The sequence below is a fragment of the Carettochelys insculpta genome, chromosome 5 (genome assembly GCF_033958435.1).
Source record: "Carettochelys insculpta isolate YL-2023 chromosome 5, ASM3395843v1, whole genome shotgun sequence".
Classification (NCBI taxonomy): domain Eukaryota; kingdom Metazoa; phylum Chordata; order Testudines; family Carettochelyidae; genus Carettochelys; species Carettochelys insculpta.
The window spans coordinates 88140816-88157546 of record NC_134141.1 but is presented as its reverse complement, the minus strand read 5'-3'; the positions used below and the strand labels follow the sequence as shown (position 1 = coordinate 88157546).

Here is a 16731-nt window from a genome sequence, read left to right as displayed (position 1 = left end):
CTCTCATTAGGGGGCTTAGTCTTAGGCATCCATCACTAGAAAATGCTGATCCGTGTAAAAGTTTTAAGCTGAAACAGTAATGCTACCACAATTATTCCCTCATCCAGTGTCTGCCAGCCACATATTCCACACAGTGTTCACTGTGCAGCAGTTTTGTATAGTAAAGCAACTCTAGATCTTCTTCACCTAGGCACGCATGGTAAGGAATCTTTAAGGACGAGTGAAACAGGCAATTCCAGTGTCAATGATAACATGAAACCTTAAGAGTCTAAAATATCTTCAGAGAACAGACAATATTAAAGAAGGAAAGAAAAAAAGTATGTAGACTTACCTCAACAGAATTAAACAGGGTTTCAATTTCACTAACCAGCTCCTCAATCTTCACTGACCTTTGCTGTAACTCTCCTAGAAATTCATCTAATTGACCCTGAAATAAAAAGTGGCAGCAATTTTCTAAACATGATACTTTGGAAATACTGCTTTACAAAGTACATATGTAATGTTTCATCTCTGTGTGTTATTTGACCAATTGTTAAAATTAATTTCATAGCTTCACCATGACTAGAAAGGCAAACACAGTAACAGTGGCTGGATGATACCAACTCCAGTGCAGAAATAGCATTTGATCCTTCTAGGCACAAAGTGTTTATGTGAGGTGTTTCACACCCTCAGTTCTCACTGCCTGTATTGGCATTTGAGCACACACACGAGTACTCAAGAGACTACAGAATCAGGCTCAAAATAAGAAGAAAATACAAGCAACTGTTAAAAGCCAGCCAAGGCAACAAACTATCTAGGGAACTAAGCAAATATTTATATCCCATGGTTCACTTTTAAATTGTGTATACTTATTTAAAATATTTCAAGTATGTATATATTTCACCCTAAACATGTGAACTTGCATTCTTTGCACACACAAAACTTCCAGCAAAGCCCATGGTTGTTTAAGGTGTCCAAGCAATGCAGAATAAGGCTCTAAGAACAAAAAAGACAACATGATGAGGTATAATAATAAAGTGGTCGCTCTGTGCAGGATTCCTTCTCAAACATCCTTGAGAGGGAGAGAGCTGGCCATCTGCTCAAATGCAGTTTATGTTTCATAAATGCACTTGGTTGTAAGCAATTTATATACTTCTGAAAGGAAGGTTAGAGGAAGGCTGGTAGCAGCTTCCTAGAATTTGGCAACCTTCCACATCCCAGATGTGTGTGAAAAATACCACATGGCTTCTGAATTACGACTATCATATGTTATTGTAAAATTGAATATTAAATTGATAAATATTTGCAACCCATTACTTTGAGATTCCAAAGTAAAATTCTGTTTGTGACGATAATGGTTCTGTAAGTTTTTATCGGGTAACAGCTTATTGCAGTTAACACGAATATCCGCTCTAAGGCCAAAAACTGAGCAAATAAGCATGGTGTTGTCTTCATACTTCCTTAGTAATTATATCTGCATGAGTAACAAGCACTCCACAGAGAGACAATCGAAGAGTAACATGAGCTTTGGCTGGTAAATATCATGTGAAGTCAGACATGTGTTATGGCCAGATTTAATTATTGGCTGTATCTTCAAGTTCCACAGCCAAGGAATGACATCAGGGGACATATCAATTTCTGGAGTAACTCCACAGCCTTAAGTACAACTGCACCAGGAATGACTTCAGACCTGTGATTTTATTAGTGACATTTTGGCTGTCCATCATAATTCGCAACCAAATCAGGAACTGCTGTTGATAAAGTGTGGTGTGTGCACAGACCAGAGGAACAGATAATATTCACGGTTGCACAATTCTGTAAATATTTATATTTGAGTGCAGTATTTCATCGCCTTATATATTTTATTCTTACTTATCAGTTAGCATCATCATATACTAGTGCAACAGAGCACATACCAGAGATCAACTTTCAGGCCAAATTCAAGGATGAAATGTATACATTTAAATGTTAGTAAGGTGGTGTAGAAGAGTGAAATTAAGAGGTCAGAATAAGATGCAAAGAGACATAGGTTAAAGATGAAATCATTGGGAGGATTCTGATTAAAAATTGATACAACGTGGCTCACAATTTTTAATAAAGTTCCCTCTGCAAAATGGTAATTACTGATGACTGTGCATGACCCAGAAAACACACTGTGACTTTCAGATGCTGGATTCAAGTTGCAGAGCTGGTAACTAGAAAAGGAATACCTTTTGACTAGTAAGCTGAGCAAATTTGATATGAAATAAATGAGATTATGAAGATGAGAACTCATACCATAGCAACACTGCAATTCAACAAAGACAAGTTTCTACAGAAGTGAAAAGAGGGCTTTCATAAATATTTATTCTATGAGAGTATTTACAGGTATTCTTTATACATAGCATGTGAATGAACAAATACTGCTCATAATACTACGTGGTGCCACCAGCGAGAATAATCTTGCTAGAATTATGAATGAGGGTGAATTTTAATTTCAGACCCTTATTTTTCAGCTTGTTTGATTTTTTTTTTTTTGCATAAATCTGAAGAATGATATCAGAAACGCTGGGTGCAAATTTTTTGAAAGCATCACCTGTGGGGCACACTTATGCTTCATATAAGGCGCTTCTCCACACTCCACTGAAGCTAATAAAAGATTGTCTTCACTACCACTTGATATGTGAACAAGATCACATAAAAACTGAATAAATAAAATCACTAGGTTGGCAAGTTCATGGCTGTAAGGCCACCTTAATTACAATGTATTCTTCCTTCTAGGGCCACATTCTAAGACAGCATCTAGCATTACTCTGGTCTGACTAATCTAATAGTTATCTTGGTACCAGCATTTGCTGGTCCAGTTCTCCCCCAGATTCTTGGGAAACTTTTGCTTTTTTATTATATGATTCTTATAATATCTGGGCTTGTTACACAAAGTCAACGAACCATTGTGGCCAGCAATGGTGTTAAATCAAACCCACCTCAGTATCTACTATTTCCATCCTCTTACAGGAAAAGATTCTCTGCAATAGCCCCAGATTCAGCCAAAGTAAATATTTTCATCTTGCATTATATCCTTTAAAAAAAAGTCACCAAACTTGAGGTTTATCTGTCTTCCAAAGGCCCTGCACCAAGAACCTCCTTCCACCCAATGAGGTACGCAATCCTGCTGACCACAACCAAGAGTTTGCCGGCCAAATGGATCTTCCACAGTGGAGCATCAAGTCATTCTAGTTTTAAACAGATTGATAACTCTCACCTTCCATGGACTAGAAACCAGTGTTGCTCCAGGAACACAAAAGTGGTGTGTTCTTGTTGACCCAACCCAAGAGATGAGTTCTTCAGCTATGTTCAGAACTAGCAGAAGCTTCTGAATGAAGCTGTAAGTATAGCTGAAGGCAATGTGGTCCAATTTTTTTTAACTAAGGCAACCCACACTTTTTTTTTTTCCAAGATCACACTGGAGCTGAGGGCAGAATTATAAGCTGCATTCTTCTCCTCCTCGTCCTGCTCAGGGGGTGCCAACTATCCACATAAGTTCCCTCCCAACCTCCTTCCCAATACCATAAAACTAATCTGGGCTCAGGGTAGAGGAGAGGCCAGGAGGCAGTATGGAAAAGGAGACCAAGCCCATTCCATGCACCACAGTGGCAGCTCCTGTCCTGTAGGACTGGTCCCGTCTCTCCACTCCTGGATTTGTGATCCTGGCATCACTCAAGGTTTGGCCCAGCTGCCCCTCAGAGGGCAGAGAGACAGGCCCAGCCCCATGGGATAGGAACTGCTGCTGCAAAGTATGTGTGGGGCTGGTTCTTTCTAGCTGACTCTACACTATGAGCTAAAATTGATTTTCTTAACAGCGATTTATTAATGCTGGGTTTTATCAATTCGATTTTCAGCATCCTCACTTTCCCACGTGCTCCCCACAAAATCAACTTATTGCTGCCACACACAAGTAGCTTAAATCAAGTGCTGCAGCAGTGTATTGTGGGCACCTATCTCACAGTTCCCTGAACCCCATAGCATTCTGGTTATTTTCATTGGTACAGCATTGGGAAAAAATGGTCCATAAGTAGGTGTGGGTATCTAACAACATCTTCCCACATTTCATTCCCCTCTTTCCCCTGCCATGTTAAACAAATGTCCCTTTTCCCAGGTGGGGTCTGGTTTGCCTTTATAAGAGATGTGCTTTTTTATAATTGAGGGGCGGGGATGGGAAGTAAAGTGACTAGGAATGGCTAGAAAAAAGATTTTGGGTTTCCCAGCTGACAGGCTTTTGAAAATGTGATGCAAAAGCATTGGATCTTTGCAGGCTTGGATCTGGATTTAGACCTCCTGGCAAAGAAGACCATCAGAACAAAAATTTGTCTAAGCAGATACAGGTGGTACACTGAAATTGCAATGAATCATTGGAACAGCTATGGCTCAGAGTGGCTAGAAGACCCCCAGCTACAGCGAGCGCCAAAAATCATGACCACCAAGGGAGATCCACCACCTGTCCCATTAACAGCATGCCTAGGCTGGTATATAGGTTTGGACCTGCATCTGGATTTAGATCTCCTGGCAAAGAAGACCCTTAGAAGAAGAATATATTTAAGTAGACACGGGTGCTACACTGAAGCTGCAATGAATCACTGAAACAGTTACAGCTTGGAGCAGCTAGAAGACCCCCTACTACAGCCAGCCCTGAAAATTGTGACCACCAAGGGAGACGTCCCCTGGGCAGCTAAAAGATCCCTGGCTACAGCCAGCCCCTCGTCCTTTGGCTAACGCCTGTCCAAAAATTTCCTCTGCGAAGACAGCCACGCTGGTGACAAAGTATTTCTGCTGTTGTCCAAAAATGGTGACTAACCAGTGAGACTTCCCCCCAGCCAGCTACAGGACCCTCACCACGTGCAAGCTGCCTGGTGTCTTGTGCAGCACGTCCTTTTATTGGTTTCGGGGTCAAGCCATGTGATGTGGCTGAGCGCAGGAAAGTTCCAGACTGCGTGGCACCTCCGTGGGGAGGGAAAGAAGGGGAGGTGAAGGGTCAGGACAGAATGTAAGCAGCTAAGAAGAATTTTCTCGTACAAGCATGACCTCCGCTCACAGACTAGCTGCCGTCTGATGTGTGCGAGGGAAAGTTCCGGAATGCGAGGCACCTCTCGGGGAGGGGATGTGGGACGCAGGACAACCTGTAAACGACAGAAAGGAAGTTTCTTGTCCTATCAGACAAGGACAAGCCCCACTCACAGCCTACTTGTAACATGGTGTGGCGGGGAGGAGGGGGACAGCAGCTGGTAGCTGGCGGCAGGCAGTGCAGAAAAAAAAAGGCAGCTAGCAGGGGATTACAAAGAACCACAGACCCCAGAGCCACGCTAGTAGCAAACAAAAAGAAAGAAGATTTTTTTCAGCCTCTCATGACCCTACAGCCACAGGCTTCCAGGTGCCAAATTGAAACAGTCTTCTTGTTGCCTAATTCCTCCATATCTGAGAGCAGTGGAGATGGAAGAGGCCAGAGCAGAGAACTGTGGGGCACATATGGGAGATGTCTGGAAGCTAATGAATTCAATTTAAAGACTTGGTGCTTCCTCACTACCCTTCATTAAGAATTTTAAATTCAAACGGAACACTACACCCATCAGGTTACTACGATATGATATCATAATGTCGATTTTAGTGTACCATATATCGAGCTAATGGAATTTACAGTGAGGACAAGCACTTCGAAAAATCCAGCTAAATGACTTAAAATCAATATTATCTCACAGTGTAGACATAAATTCTGTTTCCTCCTGCTCCCCAGGGCATCCCTCCATACTAGGGCTACAACCAATCTACAGCCTTTCTATGACCTGTACCATGACCCACCATCTGGAAAACACTGGTCTAAAGAGAGCGCATTGTAACAATCTAGCCCAAAGAAGATTAAAACATTGAAAAGTGAAGCAAACAGCAAATCTCCAGTTAACAGACAGCATACACAGAAGCTGAAAACCGAAATAGTCGATCTTTCTCTTTCAACTGAATCTGGAGTAGTCTCTAATAATAATTTCCAATACCAAATCTGGGCTAAGGTTAGAGATGATTTATATTTTAAACCACAGAGTCAATCAAATTACAATCGATCTGTCTTCAATGTTAACGTAAATGCTTACCTTCATCTCCATGACAGCAGTGTCCAGTATCATAACATCATGGGTTTCATGCCCCCCAAAAAGCTTGTCAATAGCAGAAATTGGGCACCGACACTGGCAGCAATAAGTATCAATGTGAGCCTTTTTAATTTCTTTTTGTAGGCTCTCGCTTTCAGGTAAGGCTAGTGAAGATTCTTCAGAGTTCATCATCACAAAGCCAGAATCCTCATGTTCCGTGGGTGTTTCTTTCTCTGCCTCATTTTCAAATTCATAATTATAGCTAGTCTGCTCAAAAGATTCTCTGTTTTCAAAAACTAAATCTTCGTGGGCCAATTCTGAGGACATTTCATCCTGTAGAAGTTCTTCTTGGGTAATCACTTCATAATCCATTGACTCAGCTAGGTCTTCATCAGTCCCAAAACATTGTTCATCTCTTGTTGAATCTGGTCGAAGGTTATCTAACTCGCTTCTAAACGACTGCAATACTAACTCATCTGATGTCTCATCAAACTTAACTCCAGATTCTGGAAGGCCAGTCGTAGCTACTTCTAAGTGATGCTGTGCTATATCATTGGCAATATTTTCGCTGGCTCTTTTTTCATTAGTCTGCTCATCTGCCTCTAATAGATGTTTTCCCCTGCTTACTTTTTTGTTCAGACTTTCATGATGATCATGTTCCACATAATACTCCTCATTCATCATGGGTTGAAGTTGTTTATTCTGATATGAAAGTAATTGCTTTGGTTGCTGAGGAGTATGAAGATGTGGGAGCGCTCTTTTGCCATATTGACTGCTTTCACTTTCATCAACAGGTGTTCTGCCACCAGGCACATAATTATCCATTTTATTAACTGCTGCTACTTCATGTTGTTTATTCTGCTCATCTGTCAAATGAGTATCATCCTTTGATTCATCTTGTACAGATGCTTCTTTCTGATTGGCAGTTTCCTCAGACTCTAGTACTTGGCTGGACTCTTCATGACTCATTTGCTCTGACAATTCCTGGTTAGTTGCTGCAGATTCATCTTCTTCCTCTCTTTCACTAGCCGGAACATTTCTTGCATCTGGAACACCAAACTTGCTTCCAAAAGGAACTGCCTGAGTTGGCTGACAAATCGTTACTTTAATATAACTGATACTTGGGTTTGTCTCTCTTACCACAATCACCCCTTCTGACAAGACCTCAGTTTTGCTGGACTCCTCAAATAAAATATGAACACACAGATGTTCATCTTCAATTACCTCTTCAGACTCCTGATCTTCGTCTCCTGAAACCCTCGGTTGACTTGACAGATCTTCATTCACAGCCTCAGCTGTTGAAACTTGATCTTTTTGAGACTCAGCCACGTTACAGGGAATGTCATCTTTAAGAATGTATTTTTCAAAATACATTCCAGTTCCATCGTCCGGGTCAGAATTTCTGCTAGGAAAAGATGCATCAGAATTCCCACTTTCTTCATCAGAAGGAGGCTCATTTGCACCTTTGAGATCTTCTCCTCCTGCTTCTGCATAGAGATCCTTGTATAGAAATGCAAGTGCAGGTGGCTCCTCTAGAAGTTCTGGGTTAACTGCACTGACTGTTGTTGGAAATAACATAGACCGTTCCAGTACTCCTTCTTCTCTATCAAATAAGGATGTGCCCTCTAACTTTTGTTCATCTTCTATGTTTGTCACTTCTTTACAACTGTTAACTGATTTTTGCATAGTCAAAAATTTCTGAGCATCTGCATGAGACTGCACCTTGCTTTCTTCTTCCATCAGTCCATAAAAGGCTTCATCCAAGTCATTATCTAGTAAGGTAAATTCATCTTCCAAAGTATTATCAGAAGTTCGAGTTGAAGAGATGGTTTCTTCTGTATGTTTCTTTGGGTTTTCCTTTACAGCAAGCAAGGGACCTAGCCCCTGAGTAGATAACTCGGTGGGAGATTTGTCATCAATCAAAGTATACTTTTCAAAATAATCCATCTCAGTGGAACTCTCATGTGGATTCAGAATGTCATCCCCTTTATTTTCTGACATTGTGGAAATTTCCTCTTCTGTTTTCATAATTTCATGAGCATCTACTTCTTCAACAGGTATTTTTTGCTCTCTATCTTTAACTTCAATATCATCTGCTGTTGAGTTGTCTGAAATTTCAGTAGCTGTTCCACTTGCTGACACTTCCTGGTCAGCTACTGTACCACCACTGTCAGACAGTTTTGTTTTAATGAGGGTATTTGTTTCTAAGTATTCTAGCTTATCTGGCATATGTTTGCTTTCTTCTTCATCCACAGAAGAAATGAGTGGGACAGCATGAATATTCAATATTTCATAGCCTTCTGAAATTATATTAAATGCATCTTTTTGTTCATCAGGTTCTGGAGTATGTTTGGATTCTTCTGCAAAATGCACATATTCTGTTAATTTCTCTTCTCTTGGCAGATAATGTTCAGGCTCTTTTGACCCTGTTTCTACCTCGGAAAAATGCTGTTTTTCTTCTGCCTTTGAAAGGACTCCACTGCTGGTTACTATTACATTATTTAAATTTGTATCTGAGTTTGGATTACCTGGCACTGAGGAACATGAATTGTGTATGTGGATTTCATTAATGGACTCTGGTAGGAGATTACAGGAATCTTCATTTGGAACAAAATCAGATGCCATTGTCATGTCTGATTTATTCTCGTTAGTACATTGGGCTGTATGTGCTGTCTGAAGTCTACCTGGAAATTGTTTTGATTCAAAGTATTCAGCGTCATTTGGAGGGGACTGACTTCCTTGTTCGTCTGCTTCATTACTATTTGTAGAACCAGCTAAAACAGTTTTTGATTCTCCTGGTAACAAATCGGTTTCCTCCAAAGAATAAACTTCAACTTCTACATTCTTTTTTTCATTAAAAGGGCTAACTAAGGCGGCTTTTATTTGTGTTGATGGGAAGCTCTCTGAATAAGACTGATTTTTTTGCAACACAGTTTCATCGACGTAGTCTGCTAAACCAGCAGCCATTGATTGTTCAGAGGACGTGTGTTCCATGCCAGCCAAATAAGGTTCCTTTTCAGTTCTGTCTGCTTCTTCATTACAACTGCTTGGAAATGCAGTTGACTGCTCCAACATCATGCCTTCTGTGTCAAGCAAAGAAGAATCAATACCATGCTTCTCCTCTATAGTGGAACCAGCTGAAAAGTTCAACACTTCTGACACCAAATCTGGCACTTCATGCTCATCAGGTTGTATTTCTTGCTGATCACTTTCAACGCTGAAAGTGGGAGGAGCTGTTAACTGTTGTGAGGGCAAGTATTCTGTGCCCAGTGAGTATGCTTGAAGTTCTGGCCCATCTTTGTCATCAGTATGCATTAGTGACTTGGTGACTAACTGCTCAGATACCAAGTCTTCTACTTCAGGTGAATGTAGCTGAATTTCTCCCATCTCTGCTTCATCTGTGTCACATGATAAAACTAAAGAGTGATTCTTTGCTTGTGCATGTTTTGGTCTACACGGCTGAATGTCTTGCTTCTCTTCATCATCAGTAGAATGTAACAACGCTAAATGTTCAGGCATAGATTGTGCAGCTCCAGATGAATAAGACTGAATTTCTTGGGGAGTTACTTCCTCAACTGAATAATATGAAAATGAATGTTCGGCTGCCAGTCCTTCAGACACACACGAGGAACACTGACTGTCTTGCATTTCTTTATTTCCAGTAGAATATGATAAAACTACATGACCAGATTCCAGGTGTGGAGCTGTGGGTGAGTAATGGTGAATTTCTTCGCTCTCTGTTTCAGATGAAACGAGATGTTCAGACTCAGTATGTGCAGGTACAAGTAAATTTGGCTGAATTTTTTCATCCTCTGCTTCTTCAATGGAATGTGATAAAGTGTGACGTCCATGCTCCAGTTGTGTAGCTTGTTTTTCGGCTTCATCAATAAAAAGTGATAAATCTAGATGTTCTGAGTCCAATTGGGCAGTTGTAGCTGAATGGGTCAGAATACTGGGCATTTCCAGATGTTCAGACTCCAGTTGTGAATTTTCTTGTTTCTCTGCCATACCAATGGAATATGACAGTTCTGAAAGCTCAGCCTCAGGTCCTGCAGAAACTTGTGAACAACACTCACTTTCTTGGGTTTCTGTTTCATCAGTACGACATGATAAATCTACATTTTCAAATTTTGGTTGTTCAATTATAGGTAAGTAAGGCTGAATTTCTTGCTCTTCTGCTTCCTCAGTGGAATAGGATATATCTGGATGATCACATTCTGACTGAGCAGTTAGGAGAGAACATGGCTGGATCTCGTGTTGCACTGAATATTCAGTGTCCAATTGCACAGTCTCTTGTGGCTCTGTTTCATAAGTAGAATATGACATATCTGGTAGTTCAGACTCTGATTGCACAGTTATGGGTGAATAAAGTTTAATATCCTGATTTTTTGTTCCAGAAAAAACTGAATGTTCAGGTTCAGATGGGGTAGTCACAGGTGAATAAAACTGAATTTCTTGCCGTTCTGTTTCCTCGACAGCCTGTGATGAACTAGGACATTCCAAGACAGATTCTGTAGACATAGGCACAGATGGTTGAATTGCTTGCCCCTTGGGTTCATTAACAGAATCTCTTGAAATGGCCGTTGTGGTTGAAAATGGATGAGGCTGGTTCCCTCTTTCGTCAGTAAGATATGGTGATACAGACAGTGACTGTTTTGATGTCTCATACAGAGTCTCAGCTTGAGAAGATTGTGTCTTTTTTCTCTCGTCTTTATCAAGAGGAACTGTTGCACCCGCATTTGAAAAACTGCTAGTTTCAATATTCATTTCAGCGGGTCTTATATTATGAAGTGAACCATCATGCTGAGGGCCATCCTTTTTAAGATGCATTAAAGAAGGTGAGGAAGGGTTTTGATTTAGCATTCCTTTGGGCTGTTGTTTCTGTTTCCTTTTTATATCTGATGGCATAGCTGGATCTTTACTATTCTTCTTTCGGAAAAATTTTGGAGTTGTTTCTTCTGAAATTGAGTTGAACTTCTGGATTTTAGCACTTACAGCTCCGTTAAGGGCTGGCCTTCCTTTTTTCAGTTTATTTTCTTTACCCATTGGCTTTGACACTGATTCCCCCGTGCTGTGTAGCAAATCCTTCCGATATTTTGAAGTTTCTGCATCCATAGCTTGTGCTTGCAGTTCAGCAGCATCTAACTTTGCATCTGGCACTTTTGTGGGAGCATCTCTTGATTCTTGCAGCTGCATTCCAGGCATATCACTCTTTTTGCTACCCTGGCCTCCCTTCAAGCCTGAAGGCAGCACTGTCCGATCTGATGATTTACAACACATCCTTCTCCGGACAGGCTTACTTTCGTCCATGAGAAAGATATCCTGCCCTTGAGGAGACTCTACAGATGAACTTCCAATACTATAAAGATCAGAAGTAGCACTAGCTTCTGAGGCCCAAGGTGTGGAACACCTGCTTGAGCTGTTTTCCCCTGTTATGCCACTATCTTCACTCTGAACTGTTACCGTAGAAACGGAAGGGTCCGACATGACGCACTGTAGCTTGGGTTTCACTTCTTCATTCTGGATAATGTCCTTTAAACTACAACAATAAATAAATAAAAGCATAATAGGATCATTTATTATCATGCAATTAAAGTAAAAACAAACATATCTAAAGAAACCTAATTTTCAGACTTGACTACTACAATAAATGTAGATAAAATATATAATTTTTTATGAAAAATATACTGTAGTCATTGGTAACGTTAGGTTGTATACAGACAATCAAGACTTCCAATTTTATCTTATTTATGCTACTGTAAGGTCAGGATCTGGCTTTAAAATTTAACGAACGATTAAAATTCACCCAAAACCAAAGCATGAAATAATTCAGCAATACTTTGGTACAGGTGTAAATGACTAACTCAAAGCACAAGGCACTGGAGATTCAGGCCCATAGTTCATTGCTACCTCTTAGTTCTTTTCATCTTCTAAGCACTTTATGAACTTTAATTTTTTAATGTAGGTCAATTGTCTATAGAAGGGCACTACAAATAATAAAATTATTATTCAGATAAACCGAATGATTTGGGAGGAAGTCCCCTAGCCTACCGACAAATGATTTGGGGGTGGGGATAGCTCAGTGGTCAGTGCATTGGCCTTGTAAATGCAGGGTTGTGAGTGGAGCCCTTCAAGGGGCTGAGGCAGGTTATAGTTAAAAAAAAATGGTTAGGGATGATGAACAGTCCTGCTGTGAGTGCTGGGACTTGATGATATCTCAAGGGACCTTCCAGCAAACATAAGAATGGCCATACTGGGTCAGACCAGAAGTCCATCCAGTCCAGCATCCTGTCTGCCAACAGTGGCCAATGCCAGGTGCCCCAGAAGGAGGGGACTGAACAGGTAATGATCAAGCAATCTCTCTCCTGCCATCCATCTCCAGCCTCCGACAAAGAGAGTCTGGGGACATCATTCCCTACCCTTCCTGGCTAATATCCATTAATGTACTTAACCTCCATGGACTTATCTAACTCTTTTTTAAAGCCCATTATAGTGCTAGCCTTCACAGCCTCCTCTGGCAAGGAGTTCCACAGGTTGAGTGTGCGCTGCATGAAGAACTTCTTTTTATTTGTTTTAAACCTGCTGCCCATTAATTTAATGTGGTGTCTCCTAGTTCTTGTACTATATTATGTTCCATGAGCTATATTTCCATTATACTTTAGTTAACAGCAATGTTATAAACAAACATTTTATGGTACATAAAATTCTGATAACTATAACCTCCATCAATGATTTAAATATATTGTTTCAATAAAAATCCAAAGAAGAACTTCCTTCTACAGCTTTAAAAATAGAGTGCCAAAAAAAGTTAAAGCAAGTAAAAATAATTAAGGATAAGGTCACACACTTATTTCAGTCAAGAAATTTGACTAGTAATATGAAGCAAATAGAAAAGACTGCCAGCAAATGTTCAACTCCCCAAATTTCTTCAGTACCCAGTAAAGTAAAACCTTGAGTTGAGTTATGTGAGGGTTGCATTCCTGCAAACCCTAGTGTAACTCAAATTCTCATAAAAGTCGTAGTGGGAAGCTGGGAACCAGGCTGCAACTTGGTTCCCAGCTTCCCGCTGCTGGTGGGACCCGGGAAACTGATCAGCCCACAAGGGCTGGTCAGTTTCCTGGCTGCTTCTCCCTGCCTTTCCCCAGCAGTGCGGCTGGGGAAGGGCAGGGAGAAGGGGCTCTTAGTCAGCCTAGCTGCCAGCAGCTGCAGGCAGCTAGGCAGGCTGAGAGACGCAGAGCAACTTGAAGCTGTGTATTTCAAGGGTTTACTGTACCTTAAAAACTTCCAAAAAGCAAACCACATAAAGTCAGAAGATGTCATCCATTAGACAAACTGCTGTCAAAAAGACCTTACGAACCCCAAAAACCCACCTAACAAGTAACTGAAGGAAAATTGCCAGGCTCGGCACCCCCTTTGAGTCAGTACAGCTTGAATCTCTCAGGTATGGGACTTTCTGCTCCACCAGCATATATGGTCCAGCAGAGCCACAGATGTTTCTGGACCAAAGAGCCTCAAATGGCAGAGCAGAGCTGATCCGATCCGTCAGGCTGACAATCTGAGGGTCACTGGGCAGGCAGTGGTGGAGCCCACAGGGCCAGGGACAGTGGAGCCCATAGGGCTGGCGGCAGCAAGGCCTTTTAGCTGGGGAGGGGAGAAGCCGGTCCCCCAAACCCAAGCCCACAGGCCTGACATCCCTTGGTCCAGCAAAGTCCCTTGTTTGGGACCAGTCAGGTCTTCAGGGTTCCAGACCAGGGAGGTCCAACCTGTACAAAGCAAAGTTCAGAAGAGCAGCTTAATCAAAAACTTGTCTTTGTCACCAGCAGAAGTATAACGCACCCAATGAAGAACTCTCAAAGCGTACTTCATGGGACAATGCGAACTTACTGCTAAAAAACCATAGTTCCACTAAATAGAGGAAGAGAGTCATGCTTAGAACCACCTTTTCTGGCTAATATGAGACTCAAGATCAGTGTCAGGTGGAATTCACTGTGTTTTTGGACAACCTGACAGTCAAAAAGACCAGGAGGAGGGTGAGGCGCACTCACTAGCATTACAGATGGGAAGCACAGATTAGAGAAAAAGGATAAGCTACAACCACTTTGATGTCAAAAACATTCTGCAGATATGATAGAGGAGAGACATCTTAAAGTACAAGAAGAAAAGAAAACCTGCCAAAGAAGTGCAGTGGTCTACAGAAAATATAAAACTCCAAAAACTAGAAGTATATACAGCCCCTGACTTCCCTTGTTCAAAAGTACCCAGCAAAAGCAATTGTGTGTCATGTTTGTCACCAGACTGAGCACACCCAGGCAGAACTGACTGAAGGATGACAATTCTTTTGCACAGCAATTTTGGAGGTTTAAAAAAAAAAAAAAACAGCCCCAAAAGGCACTGGAATGCTTACAAGAACGATGTCTGGTTATTTTTCATTTTCTGAGTGTCTGAAGCCCTGTTAGCTGTATGAGCTAAGAATGGAAGGAGCCCAGAAACTACAGCTAAATAGATTTTCTTTCCTGGTGACTAAACTTTAGTTCTACATATGTACCCAACCAATATGGATCTGTTAACTCGCATCATAACAGTTTGCTTGGTGTTCCTCTCAAAGATATGACACATCCTTTCCAAATACCATCATTGCTTAATAAGAAAATATTAGTTCTAAGTGGCAATAGAAATAATAGACATCAAATCAAGAAGATAATTTCACAAAGTACAGTACCAAGAAGCTGGAGAACACAACACAGCACAGGACCAACTGGTTTATGCATGTTGACAGCAATGACATGATGTCTTTTGCTGTCTTCATGACAGGTTCTTCAAACATTACATGTTAGTCTCATTGCTTTCAGAAATAACAAAAGAATAACTGCAGTACCTGTCTTTGAAAAAGAGGTATGAAAAGTAAGGCACCATGACTTAGCTGAAGCTCCCTGGAGACTGTTGGCATCAGAACAATTTTACCGTAATGATTTTAAAGAGACAGCTAATTTCCGATCTTAATCTTGGAAATGATAATAACGTGCCTCACTTAACCCATCTGAATTACTTTACTGGCTTCATTAGGACTATTTATTGCAAGAGGGATTTTTTCCATTGTAGGCTCAGGCCCTTTTCTTATACATTGTTTGTTTTATACATTTTCTATCATTCTACTTGGAGTCAATGCACCTGAATTGGGGCTTCTGAATCACCTTTGCTATTGGAGGTCAATGGGAGTGATCCCTTACTCCTAATGCGCAACAGTACTGGCACCAATGTGGGCACCCTGTGAGTTCGATTTAGTGCATCCCTACCAGGTGCACTAAATCAAACTCCAGAAGGTGGACTGCAGCAGCGTCACTCTTCCCGGAAATGAAGACGTAGCCTAAGTCTTTGCCAGTTCAAGCAACAACCAGCTGCTGCTAGCTTTAAATCTTTCCTTGTGCACTGAATTATTTCTCTCTTCCTCACAAAAAATAATGCGGAAACTGATGCTATATGGTATCAAATGCAGACACCTGCACTGTAAAGCTTTAGTTTAGCACAAGGAGAAGCACCAAACTGTTGCAGTTAACAGCAAATCCTCAAAAACATCATGCTGGATAATCATCCTTTAACCCCACTGCCCCTTGTTATTCTTACTGTACAATCCTCAAATGCAACTTTACTCAGTAAAGCACTTAGAATATCTTCAACACTTTGGCTCTCTTTTAGTTGATCCAAATGGCATTTTTTATGTATATCATACACTTATGGTATATATTTTCTGTTATTAAAACCACATACAATGTTATTCTTAATTGCTATCATACCTGATTAAATTACTTCATTTTGGTTTTGCTGCCTATGTTGCTGCTTGGTTTTTTTGGTGTGATAAGTTTTTGTTTGGAGAAAATTTTCATAGATGTTCCTCATAAAAAATACTGTTTGGTGTTTTATGGTGTCTGAAAGTTTCAGAGGCTCTGGTTTGTACTACATTTTTACCTACACCACAAACTAATTATTTCTTACCTTCATTTCTGAAGACCCGGGCTTCCTCTCCTAGGATGGCCTAGTCTCTAACTGACTGTACAAAGAACCCAGGAATGAAACATGAAGAAGCTATTTTTCAATCCTGTAAATTCTATGTTGTTTTTCCTCTGCCTAAAAGCAACATAAAAGTATATTTTTCATTTTTTTTTAAATTGGCTCTTTTTAATAGATTCTGAAAGACCAGAAAGACTGTTCACTCAAAGTAACCTTTTTTTCTTGCTAGATGCACAGAGTTTGTAACTATCAAAACAAAAGCAGTCAAGTAGCACTTTAAAGACTAGCAAAATGGTTTATTAGGTGAGCTTTCGTGGGACAGACCCACTTCTTCAGACCACGAAATCACACCTAATAAACTATTTTGCTAGTCTTCAAAGTGCTACTTGACTGCTTTTTGTTTTGATAGTGTATAGACTAGCACGGCTTCCTCTCTGTCACTATTCAACATGCAAGAGTTTGTAACTGTTAGGGCTATTCAAAACCATTACTATAACTTCTTTTTAAACAGCACTGACAAACTTTTGTTATTCATTGACTTTACATTTATCACAACCATGCAGAAGTACTTTCTCTGAAATAAGTCAATTGGATACTTAGCCTTCAGATGAAGAATAAGTCCTGTGACACCTTA

General features: G+C 40.6%; 1 protein-coding gene across 3 annotated transcripts in view; it reads right to left on the bottom strand.

Moving 5' to 3' along the window:
• CMYA5 (cardiomyopathy associated 5) overlaps positions 1-16731 on the bottom strand; it is a 63142-nt gene that overhangs the window by 42470 nt on the left and 3941 nt on the right. For 2 of the 3 annotated variants that reach the window (XM_074995468.1, XM_074995470.1), the window contains exons 2-3: positions 6096-11631; positions 332-427 (exon numbers count right to left, since the gene is read on the bottom strand). In XM_074995468.1, the coding sequence (XP_074851569.1) occupies positions 332-427; positions 6096-11631 (5632 nt within the window). Of the gene's footprint in view, positions 1-331; positions 428-6095; positions 11632-13462; positions 13805-16731 lie in introns of those variants that run through there. The other variant, XM_074995469.1, reaches the window with a different exon arrangement.